Genomic DNA, 18,624 nt, shown 5'->3' on the forward strand with positions numbered 1-18,624 from the left:
TGGACCAGCTTATTGCCATCCCCTCCAAATTTCTACCCACCCCCATCTCATTTAATCTGATCCTATTAGTGTGCTCATGGGTTTTCACCTCTTCTAGATAGAATTCTTTAAAGAAAGGAAACTGGTCACTGGGGCAGGTTCCTATCCATCATCTCATGATCCCCAAACTGAGGTTGTCCTTAGTTAATAATTGAGTCAGCAGAGAGCAGTCTGACCCAACCCCAAAAGCCATATGCTAGTGCTTCTACAGTTCCCTCCAACAAAGTGGCAAAGAACAAGTTCAAGTTCCAGATGTTTTACTTCATTTTTCTTTTATTACAGATGAGTAAGTTTGGAAAAACAGATTCTGGTTGCATTTAGCTATATAACTGTATTGTGCCTATCTATGAGCTCTTGGTGAACGGAGATTATCTGAATTATTTTTATGTTTGCATTATTCCCAGCTTAGACATATACCAAATACTGCATGAATGAATGGAAAATGGACAGTTACAGATTGAGGTCCCAGACACTTCCTTCAAAATAAGTCATCATATCCCTAGAAGATAAAATGAATTTCCCTTAATATTTTTAAAAGTCTTGTCAATAACTCTGTCAGTTGTTTTTAAAACATCAAAGGAAATTAAAACACCTGGCTTTCTTATCAATCCAGAATTTTTTGTCTTTAACTTGCACTGACAAATGTTGTCCATTGTAGAAGAGGTATTGATTAGCTACTGCCTAAAGTGATGATCATGACATTTGGATGACCAGTTGCTCTGCAGCATTCCTTCCAGTTCTGGAACGAATGGCGGGTTATGTATCAGCCTATGTAACACATATGCCGTGTCCCTGCATAAGGGACAATCCATCTCTCTCTAATATGCATTACACTTTTGTTCAACACTGATTTAACAGTACTTAACAGAACTTTGACAACTGTTGAGCAAAATTATTTAATGTGAAGCATTAGAAAAACATACAGTCTTAGCAACCCCCCAAAGTGATGCAATATAGGCAGCCTTTGGTTTTTTAAAGCAAGAAGGGAGTGTGTGGCTGTGGGTCATGATAGGTGCCTCTTAACACTGCGGAGTTCATTGCTGAAGGCAGAAGAAATGGAGGAGACCAGGCATACACTTCAGGGCTCCCACAAAAGAGGAATTGTGGAATGAGAATTTCAAACACAACATAATGACGGCAATACCAAAAATCAGAGTATTTGTCTAGGATCCTTATGCAGGGAAAGATTTGTGAAGCTAATAAGGTACAGAGCCTTCACCACTAGCAATTTTAACAGGCCAAACTCGGGCACGTCCTCTGCAGGAGGGGCTCCTCAGGAAAGCATCAGGGCTACCTAAATACTGGAGAAGCAGAGTGGTAGGCCACCAGGGGGGGCTGTGAGCGGCACTACTTAAAAGGAGAGGCTCAGGAGCAGACGTGTCCTCAGGCTTGCCTGAAACCATACATGCATGGCTATAAACATCCTTGACTCAGAAAGGTTTTTCAACTTTGGTTTTTCTAAAAATGGCAGGCCATGACTGAATACACTTTAAAATTAAAAAGCCCTTAAAGTATGAGTAATGACTCAATTTTACAAATAAAAGGATTTTCTTAGTGCTCAGACTTCCAGAGAAACAAAATGGTCAACAGATGTTGACCTTCTCTGTCCCTCTAATAATGGCACTGACAAACTGGAAATAATGAATTAGAGTAAAAGGAAAACACTTACATAATAATACAAGGGAAGTCTATTAGTATATAATAAAGGAGTCCTTGTTTTTTGACAAGTATTTTTTATTAACACCAACCAAATCCTTGCAAGTCTGACCGAGCATGTGGCCCTAGTGGCCGGACTCTGAAACTAAGTGTGACCTAAGAGGCTAATCTGGGAGAATCTGAAGTATCTGTGGCTACTTCTACCTTAATTCTTGATCCCAAATGAAGTGACATCACATACCACAGCACACAGGGAAAATAGATACTGACTTAGTATGAAAAGAAGTTTAAAGACAGCAACAAGAAACAGCATTTTATTTCTGTAAGGGAGTCTGAGAACTGCCCAAGAATTACAGCCAAGTTCATGAATGAGGTAGATCTAACAGGCATTTTCACCTTAAATAATTTCAATTATAACCATCAAATGAATTGCTTAGATGCTGTGGTTAAGAAAATTGTACAAAATTAAGCAAATTGTTTAAAAGAAACATCTAAAGTTTAAAAGTATTAAAACAAATATAGCAGGTAGAATTGATGTAGTAACAACTTGGTGCTATTTCTAACAAAGTATTTCTTTCATATTTTATTCCTAAACGTGAGCAAAGCGATCACAAATGAAGATCAGAAGCAGTTATAAAGCTTGGGCATGGTTACTTGCAGTCAGCTCTATTATAAAGAATAGATTCTGTTGAAATACACAATCTTGCAGCAAGATTCTGTCAATGAGAATTTCATTGCAGCTGTCAAAGGTATGTATCTGTAGTACAGAGAACAGAGAAAACTGAATCCAGGAGGCCACTCACTGTGACTTTGCACATATTACCACAGCTCTCGGCCTCAATTTCATCATCCATAAAACCAAGGGGGTTAACAGAAGACAGACCTCTAAAATCCCAGCTGTAAAAATCTCATCTTCTGAAATTTACATAGAACGATTGCTGTTGGAAACTCCATTCCCATCAACCTTAATGTCATAATGTCAGGGACAATGGATAAAGTAGGAGATGACCCCTGGCTCCCTTGGGCAACCTGGCCTTTTAAACCAAAGACCAAAATCCACTTCCTGAAACTCTATCACTTCCCTCTGTTCTCCCTCACCTTTAGTTCCTTAGGCCAATGGTTAGTCCCTTAGTCCCTTTGGAACTAGCCTCAGAGCATCTTGTCTATAGATTTAGTTTTATGATGAGAAATGAACCAGAGAGGGCAAGTGACTTGCCTGGAATACCAGAGCTAGTCAATGATAAAGCCAGGACAAGAATCCAACTCAGCTGTTCCTGACACCAGTGTTCTTTCCCCTAAATCATACCATCCACCTGTCTTTCACTCCTGACAAAAAGCAAAACAAAAGCATGGGAATAGGGGTGGGGAGAGCATCTATTTAGATAATACCAGCGAGAAGAAGTTATTTTATTTCAAAAATGTAAATATGGATGTGAAGGCATCATGCTCCTGATTTCAAACTATATTACAAAGCTATAGTAATCAAAACAGTATGGTACTGGCATAAAAACAGACACATAGATCAATGGAACAGAATAAAGAGCCCAGAAATAAACCCTTGCATTTATGATCAATTAATTTACAACAAAGGAGGCAAGAATACACAGTGGGGAAAGGACAGTCTCTTCAATGAATGGTGTTGGGAAAACTGAAGAGCCACATGGGAAAGAATGAAACTGGACCACTATCTTACACCATACACAAAAATTAACTCAAAATGGATTAAAGACTTGAATATAAGACCAGAAGCCATAAAACTCCTAGAAGAAAACATAGGCAATAAGTTTCTTGACATCACTCTTGGCTATATTTTCTTAGATCTGACTCCAATAGCAATGGCAATAAAAACCAAAATAAACAAATGAAACTATATCAAACTAAAAAGCTTCTGTACAGCAAAGGAAACCATCAACAAAATAAAAAGGTAACCTACTGAACGGGAGAAGATACTTGCAAATCATAAATATGGTAAGGGGTTAATACCCAAATTATAAAAAGAACTATAACTCAGTAATAAAACACATTCTGATTTAAAAAATGGGCAGAGGACCTGAACAGACATTTTTCCAAAGACATACAAATGGCCAACAGGTACATGAAAAGATGCTCAGCATCAGTAATTACCAGAGAAATGCAACTCAAAACCATTAGCTATATCATCTCGCATCTGTCAGGATGGCGATTATCAAAAAGATAAGAAATACCAAGTGTTGGTGAGGATGTAGAGAAAAGGGAACTACTGTGCACTATTGGTGGGAATGTAAACTGGTGCAGCCATAATGGAAAACAGTATTATGAAGGTTCCTCAAAAAACGAAAAATGGAACTACCATGTGATCCAGCAAGTCTACTTCCAGGTATTTATCTGAAGAAAATGAAAGCACTAATTCAAAAAGGTATATGCACCCATATGTTCACTGCAGCATTATTCACAATAGCCAAGATAAGGAAACAACCAAAGTGTCCACTGATGGATGAGTGGATAAAGATGTACACAACTCCCCTCCACACACACAAAGGAATACTACCTCAGCCATAAAAAAGAATGAAATCTTGCCATTTGTGACATGGATGGACCCTGTGGGTATTATGGCTAAGTGAAATAAGTCAGAGAAAGACAAATACCATACGGTTTCACTTACATGTAGAATCTAAAACACAAAAGAAGAAACAACAAAACTCATAGATGCAGAGAACAGACTGGTGGTTGCCAGAGCGGGGGAGCAGGGAGGGTGGGCAAGACAAAGAAGGGGGTCATAAAATAAATAAGTCATATCATGGGATGTAATGTTCAGCATGGTGACTAGAATCAATAACACCCAAGTTGCATGTTAGTTAACTTTATATGGTGACGGGGGAAACTAGACTCATTGTGGTGATCATTTTGTAGTGTATACAAATATCAAGTCATTGTGTTGTACACCTGAAGCTAATACAATGTTTTGTGTCAACTATACAACAACAAATATAGATGTGATACTAAATGTTAATACCTGAAAAGATTAGCTTAGTAAGTTCATGACAGACTCAATCAACCACATTTTAATAATCATTGCCCAAGGCCTTTGAAGTTAAAAAAAAGCTGTCAGGCTGAGGGAAGGCAGAATGCTTTGGATAACATGAAAGATTAAGACAAGGTTGTTAGAAAGTGACTAAATTCCCTACACCAAGGAAAATCAATCCAAGGAGCTAATGTACAGAGACGAAGATGGTATGATTTTGCCTAGAGTTAACTGCCACTTAAATCAACATAATGCTGTATACGTGGGTACAATACACATTTTCATTATGTCCTAGTGACAAGAATTCAGAGAAAAGTGATGGGTTGTGCCATCGTAAGACTAATAAAGCATCACATCCTATCAACCACTGACTCTGATTTTGACATTTGTGGCCTGTCTCACTAATGATAAAAGTACTAAAACCATTCACATTCATTTTGCTATTATCAAGAAGACTGGTTGGTAAGATTCAAAGGAACTGCTGGGATGTGAATTTAAATGAAATCATAATTATCTTCACAGGGAAACCACTGAAAATGCAGAAATACACAGATCTTTAAAAAATCTTAAAAAATCTTTAAAGAGGGTTAAAGACAAGATTGATTCCATTCGCAAGACGATTATGAGAAAGCAATATAAGTAATTGGCCTTCAAAGAATAAATGGCTCCTGTCTCTAGCTAATGAGATTTCATTTAAAACTGTTAATTGGGAGCAATGAAAGAAGCACAGAAACCAATACCGACAGCAAATACTCAGTTTTTCTGAAGAGTATGATAAAAATTTGTCCTTCTTACATTTATACCATGGAACTCTGAAAAGTCATACAGTAACAAAGACAAGCCTAGATCCTATAATATTAAAATAATAAACAGGATATAATACACTAAACAAAAACTCAAGAACTAATTAAAATAAATTAAGAATAAGAAATACATTTACATTGAAAAAATGATAAGCATAGGATATCCTGAGTTTCTCAATTATAAAAAGAACACAAAAAAGTAATATCCATCTGAAAGGCTGTCATAATGATTAAATAATATACATAAAATTCTTAAGAGTGTATGGTACACAGTAAATGCTTAACAAATGGCAGCTATCATTATTATAACCAGGAAGAAGAATAACTTCATTAATAAGAGCTTTCAAACTGGATTCATCACCACCTCCTCCCTGCTTCAGCTTCATTTCAAGCACACGAATGTGATCACTAATAGCCAATTAGGTAGCTTTTGACCAGATCACTGACCAGATCTCACAAGAAAACCAAAAATAGTATTTGGAAACCAAGATGAGGGAAAAAGAAAGAGTACCTGAGGAGGCACTGGCTAGCAAAAAACATAGTCTGACATTATTTATAAGCAGCACTCATATGACGAAGGTTCACTCACAGTGATACAAAGGTAAGAAGTCAAAGAAAATCAAGGCAATTTAGAAGTCTTAAAGATTAAAGGAAATTGCTGTGACATAAAACCCTAATGAAAAGTAAAAATATTTCCAGAGGGAGTTATAAGACCCTTTGCTAGATCCATTTTTATCTAATTTGAAAACAATTTAAGACTCATATCTTTTCACCTACCAACTAAGAGTGAGTATACTTATTTTCATCTGTTTATTTCTAGGAGGATCTTGATTTTTGTCTGTTTTATGAAGCATTTAATTCCTTTCTGATCCCACTATGGAATTTATGTTTTAATAATTCTATTTTTTTCCCCATTAAAGTCAGCCCTAAAAATAAAGTGACAAAAAGGAAAACAAAGCTACTTCAAGTCTGGGAGCATATTCTTGGGAGGGACATTCAACGCTACATGTAGGAAAGGATAAAGCATGAGGAAGACCCCACGGGGGAAGGTGCAAGTTAAAGGCTACATGTAGGGGAGGAACAGAGCTCCTGAAGGGCAGTGGATGAAATGTAATCATAGGGCTTTTCTCTCTCCTCATTAACGGAAATGCGCTCTACAACTGAGCAATCTCTTAACAAAGGTTCTGAAAGTTGCCAGGTGGCTTATTAACAGATTTACCTATGTATTCCTAAGCTTAGAATTTGCTTCTTTTCAGACATTCCAAGAGTCAAATTGAGAAAATTTCTATTTCTCGGGAAAACATTAATAAATAAGAGCCTGGGTTTTATTGCCTTTGCCCACTCTCCTGATACTGTTCTTTCCTTCTTTAAAAACAACCCAAATATATCCCTTCCCAAACTATGCATTAAACTATGTATTGATCTTAGTGAAATAAAGGAACTCTTTTTATATTTTCCTGTAAAGGGGTTCATAAAAATAGGCCTAGAGACAGTGACTTAAAACCAGACAAATCCAGATCTCCAATCCCATCAGCTTCTCCATCCTACAAACACACTTAAGGCTCAAAAAGAAAAATTAATGCCCAAACAGCTGGTGAAGCACATAGACACAGAAACATTTTCTATCCTGGTCATACCAGGTATTACATAAGATACTGTCAAAGTCTTCGACTGACCATTCACTTAGAAGGGATTCTAACCTTTTAAAATCACATGCTAATTAATTAACATCAGCAACATTATGTCAGGGATCTTGGACCACACTCATAATGACTTCTTTGTCAAGTAAGCAAAGAAACTATGTTATTTTGTTTGTCTGGAAGTTCATATCTGTTCCACTGAAATGCAAATATCTTGGATCCCTACTAAATGGTGTGGATGTCCACATATATGATATCTCTGTTACAGAGAAAGAAGGGGCTGCTGCACTTGCTGGAATGTCTTCGGCTTTGTTATCAGATGCTCCAGTTTGGTTATAACCAGGCTTCCAGTTTGCCCAATGCCAAACTTCATGCTTTAGCAAGGGGAGAAAAATCTAGATGCCAGGAACACACCAGACCTTTCGGATAAAGGAGTAGGAGCATGCTTCAACTGGACTGCGGTTGGTCCTCTTTGTTAGCACCAAACTCTCATTATTTAGTTCTTCACAGACTAAATTACAGCTTCTCTCAGAGAAGAGGACCTAGATATTGAAAAGGAATTAAAGTAGATATTAAGGTAGAAATTCCAAGGCCAAAGATCCCAAGGTCAGGCAAAGCAGCATCTGAGGCCAGTACAAGAAAGTGGTGGAATTCAGTGGGCAGCAACTCTGGGGCATTCAAGCTTCCCAAGTCCTCGTCCGGCCTCACGGCCCTACCTGTACCCCAATCATGGGCACCACCTCCTCGATCCACAGCAAGTCCAGTGGAGCCGAGGCTCGAGTCTGTCGGTGGTGGATTCGGCGCAGCCGCAGAAGGTACAGGATGATGGCCAGTAGCACCACCAGGATACAGGCGAAGAAGAGATAGTGGTTGTAGACAAAGGAGAGGCGGAGCCAGCTACCGTGGGCCTGCCGAACACCTTCTTGCCGCAGATCCCTAGGAAGAGTTGGAAGGTGGAAAGTCGTATTAATTTCAAAGAGAAACAGTTATGTTGATTTAAAAGGCCAGCAGTGTTATCTCATTTATTCTATTCATGCAAATATGCTAGGAGACCAGCTCCACAGGGCAAGCAAAGCTAAAGAATGTCTCCAGCCCGAGGGCCGCTATGTGATTTCTCCTGTACTTTCTTTGCCAGGGCCTACAGAGGGAGGCTCACAGGCCTACATCCTCCAGGATCTGGGGACAAAATTAGAAGGCAAAAAAATGAACAGTAAGATAAGACTGATCATCTATAACCTTAGTCTTAACACTGACCCCATACCATTCTGTAAATACATACATCCAGTCTGTAAATACGGTACTAACAAGAATAGGGTGGCCCCTAAATCCAATCAAGACATCAGAGTGTATCTAAATCTTTGAAAAAAAATTGACTGTACTTCCTGAGGATTTAGGCTATATCTAGAGAAAGCTATCCCTAGTCAGTAGTACTGTAGTCTGGAAAAAAGTAAGGAGACCTGTAAGCCAAAGTGCAGCAGCCTGCGTGCATAGAATGAAGCCGCTCTTTGGTCCAGACACCAGATCCATTTTTGTTTTGTTTGACCTGCAGTGTTTTCTTAAAATGTGAATCTCCAAACTGAAAGCCTGCCTATGACATATGGACTTCTGGCTTGTCCTGACAAATGAGAACTGGCAGATGGTGGTACGGCATTTCTGCATGGCAGTCCTTAGCCCTTCATCCAGAGTGCATACTCTCTATCTCCCCACTTCTCTCACCTCTCTCCGCTGCCTGCCTTCTGAGGTTAGAGAAACAGGCAACAAAGATTAAAAATTCATTTTAGTTTATCTGAAACAATCCAGGGGAGAGAGAACCTAAAACTATCCCAAATATCTTATGGTACATAGAGCAAGACATCAGGCTATCACAGCTTGATGACAATACCCCCCTAAGGGCATCTCATGTGCTGTGTTCTGATTCTGGCCCACCAAAAAGCCTTCTAAATCAATGACATGCTCTCTAGAGTGACTCTAGCCATTAGGAAAGACTGCTCTATACACACAGCTACCCCAGTTCTCTAGTCCGACGTTTTCTACAGTAACCGAAGAATGGCATTTTAGTTTTATTTTAGTTTACCACTCAGTATCTTAGAACTGGTTAAGTAACAGCTCAATCCTAAAGACTGATTTATTATGGATAAACAAATAAAACTGAATTCCTGAAATTGCAAAGCTAAAGAACAGACACCGGATTATATTCTCAACCTTCTTTCTGTTTCAACATGCTTGGGTAGTAATAATAGTTCATGGGGTAGTAATAAAGGGAGTTAGTTCGGATGCTTTTTTGAGGGAGAAAGGTCACTTATGAAACCTATTCTGAGACACCAACCAACACCCTCTGATCTCAAGATGCCAGTTCAGTCCACTTTACCTGAGTGGTAAGAATCGTGTTTTATACAGAATGGCTCCCAGTGTCCACTGAACCTCTCGGTCATATACCAGCTGGGCTGTCCGCAGGTGCGGGTAGTCATAGGGAAAGTGGAATCCTTCATGAAGAACTTGGTACATCCAAGCCGATTTAAAACACTGATATCTGTGTGACAAAATAGTATTTTTTTGAAGAAGGAGGAAAAAAAGAATTCTAGTGTTTTCTATATACTCCCACTGGATGTCAAAAAAGACCGGTCTCTCTCTACTTCACCTTCCTCGCCTCTAGGTGGAGCCAAACCTGAGCCTACTTTATCTTGTTTACCACAAAAGTGAGGACTGCCTTTTCGCAGTAATGATATTGTGACTGTGTTTTCTTTTTCTTTTTTTTTAGAGAGTGAGAGAGGGCAGAGGAGAGGCAGATGGAGAAGAAGAGAGAGAATCTCAAGCCGGCTCCATGCCCAGTGCAGAGCCCGATATGGGGCTCAATCTCACAACCCTGAAATCACAACCTGAGCCAAGATCAAGAGTCGGACGCTTAACCAACTGAGCCACTCAGGTGCCCCCTTTTTCTTTTTCTGAGTCCTTATCCTCAAGGAGCCTGCTGAAGTATCTACAAGTCTACTTACATGATGTCTGGGATTTGCTTCAAAATAACCCAGCTGCGGTAAGAGGGCAGAAGGGTGGGAAAATGGATGCAACAAGATTGGGCAGAAGCTGATAGCCACTGGTAGAGAAACAGGGTGACAGGCATCCGGGAGTTCATGATACTCTTCTATTTTTGTTTATGTTTAAGATATTTTACAAATGTTTACAAAAATGGGAAGACCGACAAACCAAACTGGCAAAATATTGGCATTTGTTGAGGCTGGGTGAGGTTTATGTTACTTTTCTTTCTACCTTTCTGCATGTTCCATATTTTAATTTAAAAAACCCACCACTTTTGATTTCAAGCCACTCAGAGAGAACCTTGCAGTGACCCTGGTTTTCGTTGACTTCGCTAAACTAGGCTCCCTATTTTAGCCCCTATTGCTCAGAAAACCAAAATCAAAAATAATCAAATTCTCCTTCAGCATAAAATCACATCTGTGCTCTTACTTGCTCTCTCTCCCTCATTATAATATGCCATCTACATTTTCAGGCCAAATCTAAGGGAGAAAAGGAAGCTACTTACTTGAGTCGATGCTCATCTGCATGTGATGAAAAGAGGCCATTCTTGAATCTCTGAGTTAGTACTGACCAGGCCATGCCACAGTAATCCTGGAACAAGTGCACAGAAATGCTGCAACGTGAAATTAAAGCCAAACCCTGTAACCTCCCTACAGTCACAGCTGCTCCATGTCTAAAGTTACTCATGGGCTACTAGTTGACAAAGGAAAACAGAAACGCCATCTTCATTCACTGGACACCGTGCAACACAAGTGCCAAAATGCAGATGCAGGCTGCTGCGGGTCTCCTTTTTATTCCCATCACCTCAAGTCCAATACAAAGCCAGCCCAACATGGCTCCTGAGCCTCTTCAAGCTTCAGACAGGGATAAGGTTAGGACCAGGAAGAGCAACATCAAAGCCAAAGGGAGCCTCATTCTGCTCTACGTCAGACTAACACGAGCAGGTAAAGTAGCTGGTACAGAATGGTCAAAATTATACCACTGGCCTGTCTCCATGTTGTAGTTCTCCCCAAAGGAATCATTCCTTTTGGTTTGATTAGTTAACTTGTATTTCTTGAATGTCTACTTTGTGGCAGGTGCTATTCTAGGTGCCAGGGAGATTTAGCAGTGAACAAAACAGACAAAACTTTCTGTCCTCATGAAGCTCACATTCTAGCGGTAAGAGACAGACAGTAACTAAATACATATATATGCATGCATACATACAACATGCACATACCTATGTACACATACACATACGTATAGAGTGTGTTAGATGACATAAATGCTCACAGGAAAATTAAAACAGGAAAGGGAAACAGGTAATATTGGGAAGGGCTGCAGTTATGGATATGGTTGCTAGGGAAGGTATAACTGGGAAAGTAACAGTTGAGTCAAAGGAAAAAAAAAGAGAGAACAAAATTATCTCTTTTACCTGGGAAAGAGAACATATTAAGCCACTAGCAACTTGGGCAAGCAATAACTTGAGCCCTTTGGTGTTCAAGGGAATAGAATCTGAAGAAGTTTTAAAATGAGAGAAAGATGCGGGCCATGGACATTTAGAGAGCCCTGGATGCTGGAAAGGAAAAGGAATATGAGTGTATTCCTGGAGGCTGGAGAAGAACAAATACAAACCAGGTTTTCCTCAATATTTCTCTCTTTTTTTTAAAGATTTTATTTACTTATTTGAGAGACAGAGAGCACATTTGGGGGGGCAGAGGGAGAGAGACAAGCAGACTCCCCACTGAGCAGGGAGTCCAATATGCGCCTTGATCCCAGGACTCTGGGATCATGACCTGAGCTGAAGGCAGATGCTTAACCAACTGAGCCACTCAGGCGCCCCCTCAATATTTCTTAGGGACTGCCTTTAGGGAACAGAATATTACACATACTACAGATATATATATATTTTTAAGATTTATTTATTTATTTCGAGAGAGAGCACAAGTGGGAGGGGCAGAGGGAGAGGGAGAGAGAATCTCATGACTCCGTGCTGAGCACAGAGCTTGACTCGGGGCTTGATCTCATGACCCTGAGATCAGGACCTGAGCTGAAACTAAGAGTCAGATGCTTAACTGACTGCCACCCAGGCACCCCACAGATATTATTAAATTGCAAGTCTTCTATCCAGAGAACCCTAGAGAACTGTAACGAAGCAGAAAGAATAAAAAATATAAGGACCGATTCTTCCCATAAGTTTCTGTGCTAAAAAAGAGATCAGAAAGATAGGCAAAACTTCAAAAACGAATCTAAATTAAAGAAGGAGATTGGGCGCCTGGGTGGCTCAGCCGTTGAATATCACACTCTTGGTTTCGGCTCAGGTTGTGATCTCAGGGTCGTGGGATCGAGCCCCACACTGGGCTCTGTGCTCAGTGTGGAGTCTGCTTGAGATTCTCTCCCTCTTCCTCCCCCACTGCCCCTCCCCCAACTGTGTGTGCACACACGCTCTCTCTCTCTCAAATAAACAAAATCTTAAAAAAAAAAATTAAAGGAGCTATAGTCTCCCTCTGCCCCTCCCCCCGCTTACCTGCTCACTCTAAAATAAATAAATATTTTTTTAAAAAAAGGCGCTATAGAAAGCTAGCTAAACTTTTACCTGTTCAGGTAACTAATGATTTAAGCTTATAAGCTGCTAACATCCTAGATATGCTCTAAATGAATTTTTATTTCTTCTGCATTTTAGTTTTAAGTAATACTTACACCGACATTGCTTTTCCCAACATCTTTCTAATATTCCAAGTGACCCTATCTACCATTCTGGCCTCCTAATGACTCAAACCAAAAAAATGAAAGTGCACTTGCCCACCTGTGTGACATCATCTCCAAAAGCTCATTACAATTGAGAATACCCAGTAAGGGGAAAAATCTCTGGGGATGATACTTTTGGCCACAAACATTAAACAAGATTATTGGAAAACTAGAGGAACAACCATTAGCCACCACAATTATGGACTGGGGTGATAATCTGGGTGATCACGACATGCATGGAAACCTAAGCTTAATGAACTAGAAGACAGTCCAGCACAGCGGGTTCCTTAACTTCTGAGTCCACTTTCTCATCTATAAAATGAGGGCTCATAGGGCCCCTGCGAAGAATCCAGTGAGATCAGGCATGCAAAGCTCTTTGAACAGCATCTGATACAAAGTTAGGCATCCAATAAATGGCTGCAGCTGGCGTGAGTCATCTTTATTATAAATAATTTACCTGGGCAGCCTTGGCAAACGTTGGCCCGTGATAGTGGCCACCAATGCGTAACACATCCTCTGTACAGTAAAAAAACTCAGAGAAACCGTAGAACTCGCTGTTGTTGAAGTCAATTGGTGACTGGTAGATGCCATTCAGCGAGGCCTGGCTGGTGTTGGAGCGGGCCAGCAGGGGGCTCAGCATCGCCCCACAAGACGCCCAGTCTCCTCTTCCTCGGATGTGCAGCACCTGGCTGTTCCTCTCCACCACATCTGTGAGGCCCACAGGCAGGCAGGGATCCAGAAGTGGATTGTCTGGACTCAGACCAGTCTTCTGGCCCAGCAACCTGTCACAGTGACAAAAACACACAAAACACTTCACTGATGTACTCACCCTCTTCTAAGAAACGCCTAGTTTAAGAAACTTGGTCTAAGAATGTGCTTCACAGATTATCTTGTTGTTTTACATGGCATCCCTAGAAATAAGAATGGAGTTTTAGCATCAGTCGTAACATCAAAATTTACCTTAAGCAAATTCAATTTAGTGGAAGGAAGGAAGGAAGGAAGGAAGGAAAGGAAGAAAGGAAGGAAGGAAGGAAAGGAGGGAATTATGGCAGTGATCAAATTTTGTCCAACCGTTCAGTCCACATGTACATCTCCCAGTGCAGAGTGAAACTGGAAATGTTAATCTGCGGGTATCAATCTAGTCTTCATTCCCACTGGTCTCTTAAAAGTGTCAAGATCTCACCACACCGAGTGCAGTTCTAACGTTTACCAAAACCCTGGGAGGAGGTGAAGAAGGCAGGCCTGGGAGAGGCTCCTGAGGAAGGGACCTTGTCGGTGGTGCAGTAACAACTGCTGGCAATAGGAAGGACATGCCTGGCCCCTTGCAGGGAAGGGGGGGAGGGGCAGGTTCTCATCCCCACTGTAGCCGTCACACAGTTCTGGCTGTTTCAAGTCAGCACTTTGCCCAGCAACAAAATTCCCATTCCTAAGGGGATGAAATACAGATCTGGCTGAGAACAGAAATTAAGTGAAGACCAAATAATGTTGCCAACCATGGTTAATTATTCCCCAGTTTCTGAAGAGACCCATGTTGAAGAGTGGACTTCCTGGGACGAAGATGCCCCCACAAGGGTAAAGACTGAAGGAGGGAGTGGGAATGTGGCAACACCACAAAATGCTTTGGAATGACTGGAACTTATTTTAAGGATGTGACACCAACTATGGAAAAAACAAAACAAAACAACCTCAGAAAATCATATTAAGAAGAAAGAACCAGGGGCGCCTGGGTGGCTCAGTCGGTTGAGCATCCGACTCTTGATTTTGGCTCAAGTCATGATCTCAGGGTCATGAGATCGAGCCCCACATCAGGCTCTGCACTGGGCATGAGGCCTGCTTGAGATTCTCTCTCTCCCTCTCCCCCTACCTCCACCCCTGTTCGCTCTCTCGCTCTCTCTTAAAAAAGAAGAAGAAGAAGAGGAAGGAACTATTATGTTCTGACATCCCAGGAAGCACAGGTTTCTCTAGTAGATTAGAAGCTACACGAGATGAAGAATAAATCTTCTGAATTAGGAACTTAGAAACATGGCAAGAAAATACCAGTGCATGGGAGGATGATGATGCAGCCTGGCAAGTTCTGAGCAGAAAACAGCAAAGAGAAAAGGGCAGCAGAACAACAAAGGAAGGAAATGGAAAAGGAGGCACAGCAGCTAACAAAGAAGGACCACAACAAAATTGGTGTGAAACCCTCATAACCGTTCTCCAGATGCCGCGGTGCCGGCATCCCAAGCGACAGGAATACAGATGTGGAGTATTTTCAGAATGCAAACACACGGACTGATTTTAATGCATTCATCAGTCATCTGTGGTAACAGGATTCTCCCAAAATACTGTGAACTCTTGGCAGTTGAGACTCACAAAAGCAAAAAAGAATTATGAGACAGTATTTTCTTTAACATGGTCCCAATATAAGACAACAGCTGTGGAGAAGTTATTATAAATAGGCTATACTGGTACTTCTTCCACCTAGTGTTTCTAGCAAAACAAATGGGGGTAAATAATTTTATGGTGAAAAAAACTCTGCTGTCTGTTATGCTTCCTTCGATGCACATAATGATACAATAATTTTAAATAATAAAAAAAAATCTCACAACTATTTGTACATCACGGCCTAAATACTTCACGGGATACTCAAATGAAGAGTCTGTGATCTGTCCATGCTGCCGAGCAAACTGGCTGTTCTGGACTTAATGAGAGAACATTGTAAAGGTTAATTCTGACTTCACATGCTTTTTATTCTTTTTTTTTTTTTTTTTTTTTAATTTATTTATTTGACAGAGAGAGAGAGAGAGCGAGAGAGGGAACACAAGCCGGGGGAGTGGGAGAGGGAGAAGCAGGCTTCCCGCGGAGCAGGGAGCCCGATGCGGGGCTCGATCCCAGGACCCCGGGATCATCACCTGAGCCGAAGGCAGACGCTTAACGACTGAGCCACCCAGGCGCCCTGCTTTTTATTCTTTTATGTACACTATGGACCTCACTCCCACATAAGATGCAACTCCACTGTAATTCAACAAATATGTCTTCCATGTAGAGGGAACTGCTAAGAGCTACATTACACTGCACATTGTAAATGAAGAACTTAATCTCACTGGGGCACCTGGGTGGCTCAGTCAGTTAAAAGTGTCTGCCTTCAGCTCAGGTCATGATCCCAGGATCCTAGAATCGAGCCTCCTGCTTCTCCCTCTCTCTCTGCCTGCCGCTCCCCCTGCTTGTGCTTGCTCTCTCTCTAAGAAGTTTTTTAAAAATTCTTAAAAAAAAAAAGGAACTTAATTTCATTTATCCTATGATACCATTTCTGAAACAGGACACTGCAAGAGGTCCCAATAAGCTGCTAAACTTTTTTGGGTCTGACCAGAATGCATCCTCACCTAGATCGAGTGGGACTACTAATAGAGGATCTCTAAGCAATACTACCCCATTGGCAGGAGTGGTTAGGAAGAAGGAGGAAGCAAGGACATATCTATCATAGTAGGACAGGAGTATTTCTTCCTAGTATCTGCACCCTGACGACCTTCTATTTCAGAGGCACAGATGCCCACGTCAGACATACCTATTTTTGGTAAGGGTTTCATTCAGCACAAGGTCTTCATAGCGCTGCCGGGCAAAGTTGCCCCCAAAACCCAGGAAGGTCGTGACATAAACCCTATACACGTGTTCAGTATGTTGCACATCACAGCCCAGGTTGAATTCAGCCAACAGGATCTTTGCTTCTTCTTCCTATAATACAATGTAAAGCGAAAAAAGGGAATTTTAGTTTTGGCTGACTGACAGAAAGCTATGACATCACTAATACACCAGTCTTCATGTGCTATAACTACTCTTTAAGATATCTTACAGCATTCTCTCATTCTTATAGCATTATTTTCAACAAAGACACAAAGTGACAAGCCTACATAAAACAGTACAGAGACTAAATACCAAATTAGAGACTACAACACTATCTGTAGTTCTACAGAAGGTAGAATCATTATTACAGATGATGTCATTTTCTTGCACATATTTTTCTGATTTTCCAATCCTCCAAAATGAGAATGTACTATTTTTATCATCAGGAAAAAAAAATCCTTTGATAAAAATAAATTTAAGGAATTTGGGAGATCATTATGAGACCTATTCTATGGGTTTTTCTAAAACTATTCAAGAAGATCTAATGTTCCCTATGACAGGGACTGGGATTGGGAAAGTTCCATTTTACTGGACCTCCAATGAAAAGGGGCTCTATTTTTTTTTTTTAACTTCAGGTACATGGGTTGAATTAATCATACTCCTCAGTTCATGGTACATTATTATGGCAAAGCCCCATTTTTGTTTTATTTATTTACTTCCTTTTATCTTCATATCCATTCCCATTCCCACTCCCCACAGGCAACCATTCTAATGTGCTTCAATGTGTAACATATGTTTGTACATACTGTTGTAAAATGAAATTATTGTTTTGAATGTATTTGTTTTTAATTTATGAAGATGCTATTGTGCCCAGAAATTTCACTAAGTATATACACAAGAGGAGTGAAAACTATGACTAATCAAACATGTGTATGTGAATGTTCACAGCAGCATTATTCATAATAGCCAAAAACTGGAAATAAAATCCAAAAGTCCATCAACTGATGAATGGATAAACGAAATGTGGCATGGTCATATAAAGGAATATTATTCAGCCATGAAGAGAAATGAAGGACTGACATGTGCTATAACAGAGATGAACCCTGAAAACATTTTGCTAAGTGAAAGAAGCAGACACAATATGTCACATATTGTATGATTCCATTTATGTGAAATACTAAGAACAGGCAAATCCACAGGAGACATGAAGCAGATTATTTTTTTTTTAATTTTATTTATTTGAGAGAGAGCGAGCGAGTGAGAGAGAGAGAGAGAGAGCACAAATGGGGAGGGGGGAGCAGGGAGAGGGAGAAGCAGGCTCCCCGACGAGCAGGGAGCCCGATGCGGGGCTCGATCCCAGGACCCTGGGATCAGGACCTGAGCCGAAGGCAGATGCTTAACCAACTGAGCCACCCAGATGCCCCAGTGAAGCAGATTATTGGTTGTCAGGGCTACAAGGAGAGAATGGCAAGTGACTACTAATGAATGCGGGGTTTCTTTGGGTGTAATAAACACATTCTAGAATTCAATAGTGGTGGTTGGGTTACTTTGTGAACGTGCGCAACTTTGTGAATTGTACAAAAAAACCACTTTGGGCATTGAGGATTATTTATATTTTGTAAAGTGCTATTGTGTTATGTCTCATTGTTCTTTTCCTTCTTTACCAAGCACTGAGATCCATCTTTAAGATCATTATACTGCTATGCATACATCTAATTTGTTGCTTGCAAATATACTTTCTACACCAGTGTCACTTTCTAAATCTACACAAACAAAAAAGTCATTTGTTTAAGACTTTAAGGATCAGTGCCACTCACCGGAACCATGGCCTTCAGTTTACCTGTTGACGACATACTAGCAAATATAGACTAAAATTAAAATGTCTTACAACCTAGTTCCCCAAATTTCCAAACCTTGCACAGACCCCTGCTGATTGTCAAATCCACATTTTCAACAATCTTGCTGGATATTTAAACACATATGTTCCTCAGATATTTCAAATTCAACATACTCAAAACTGAACTCACTGGTCGCGGGACTTGGGCTAGAGATCAGAAAGTCGCTCTCACCCAAACCACCAGACCATACTGATTTGCTTAGCATCAACCCACCCTTTATCCTG

At 40.5% G+C, this 18,624-nt stretch overlaps 1 protein-coding gene and 1 long non-coding RNA gene across 3 annotated transcripts in view; one reads left to right on the forward strand and one right to left on the reverse strand.

The window, feature by feature from the left end:
- Positions 1-1,987: 1,987 nt before the first annotated feature.
- ENTPD7 (ectonucleoside triphosphate diphosphohydrolase 7) overlaps positions 1,988-18,624 on the reverse strand; it is a 41,009-nt gene continuing 24,372 nt past the window's right edge. The window contains exons 9-14 of one of the 2 annotated variants that reach the window (XM_078077259.1): positions 16,447-16,613; positions 13,357-13,681; positions 11,587-11,727; positions 10,678-10,763; positions 9,508-9,669; positions 1,988-8,075 (exon numbers count right to left, since the gene is read on the reverse strand). In XM_078077259.1, the coding sequence (XP_077933385.1) occupies positions 7,844-8,075; positions 9,508-9,669; positions 10,678-10,763; positions 11,587-11,727; positions 13,357-13,681; positions 16,447-16,613 (1,113 nt within the window). In that variant the 3' untranslated portion in view covers positions 1,988-7,843. The remainder of the gene's footprint in view (positions 8,076-9,507; positions 9,670-10,677; positions 10,764-11,586; positions 11,728-13,356; positions 13,682-16,446; positions 16,614-18,624) is intronic. The other variant, XM_036116957.2, reaches the window with a different exon arrangement.
- On the forward strand, positions 9,864-18,031 carry LOC144382548 (uncharacterized). The gene is made up of 2 exons (XR_013449653.1): positions 9,864-10,170; positions 10,645-18,031. It is a non-coding gene; the product is annotated as an uncharacterized LOC144382548 (long non-coding RNA).

The sequence above is a fragment of the Halichoerus grypus genome, chromosome 7 (genome assembly GCF_964656455.1).
Source record: "Halichoerus grypus chromosome 7, mHalGry1.hap1.1, whole genome shotgun sequence".
Lineage (NCBI taxonomy): Eukaryota > Metazoa > Chordata > Mammalia > Carnivora > Phocidae > Halichoerus > Halichoerus grypus.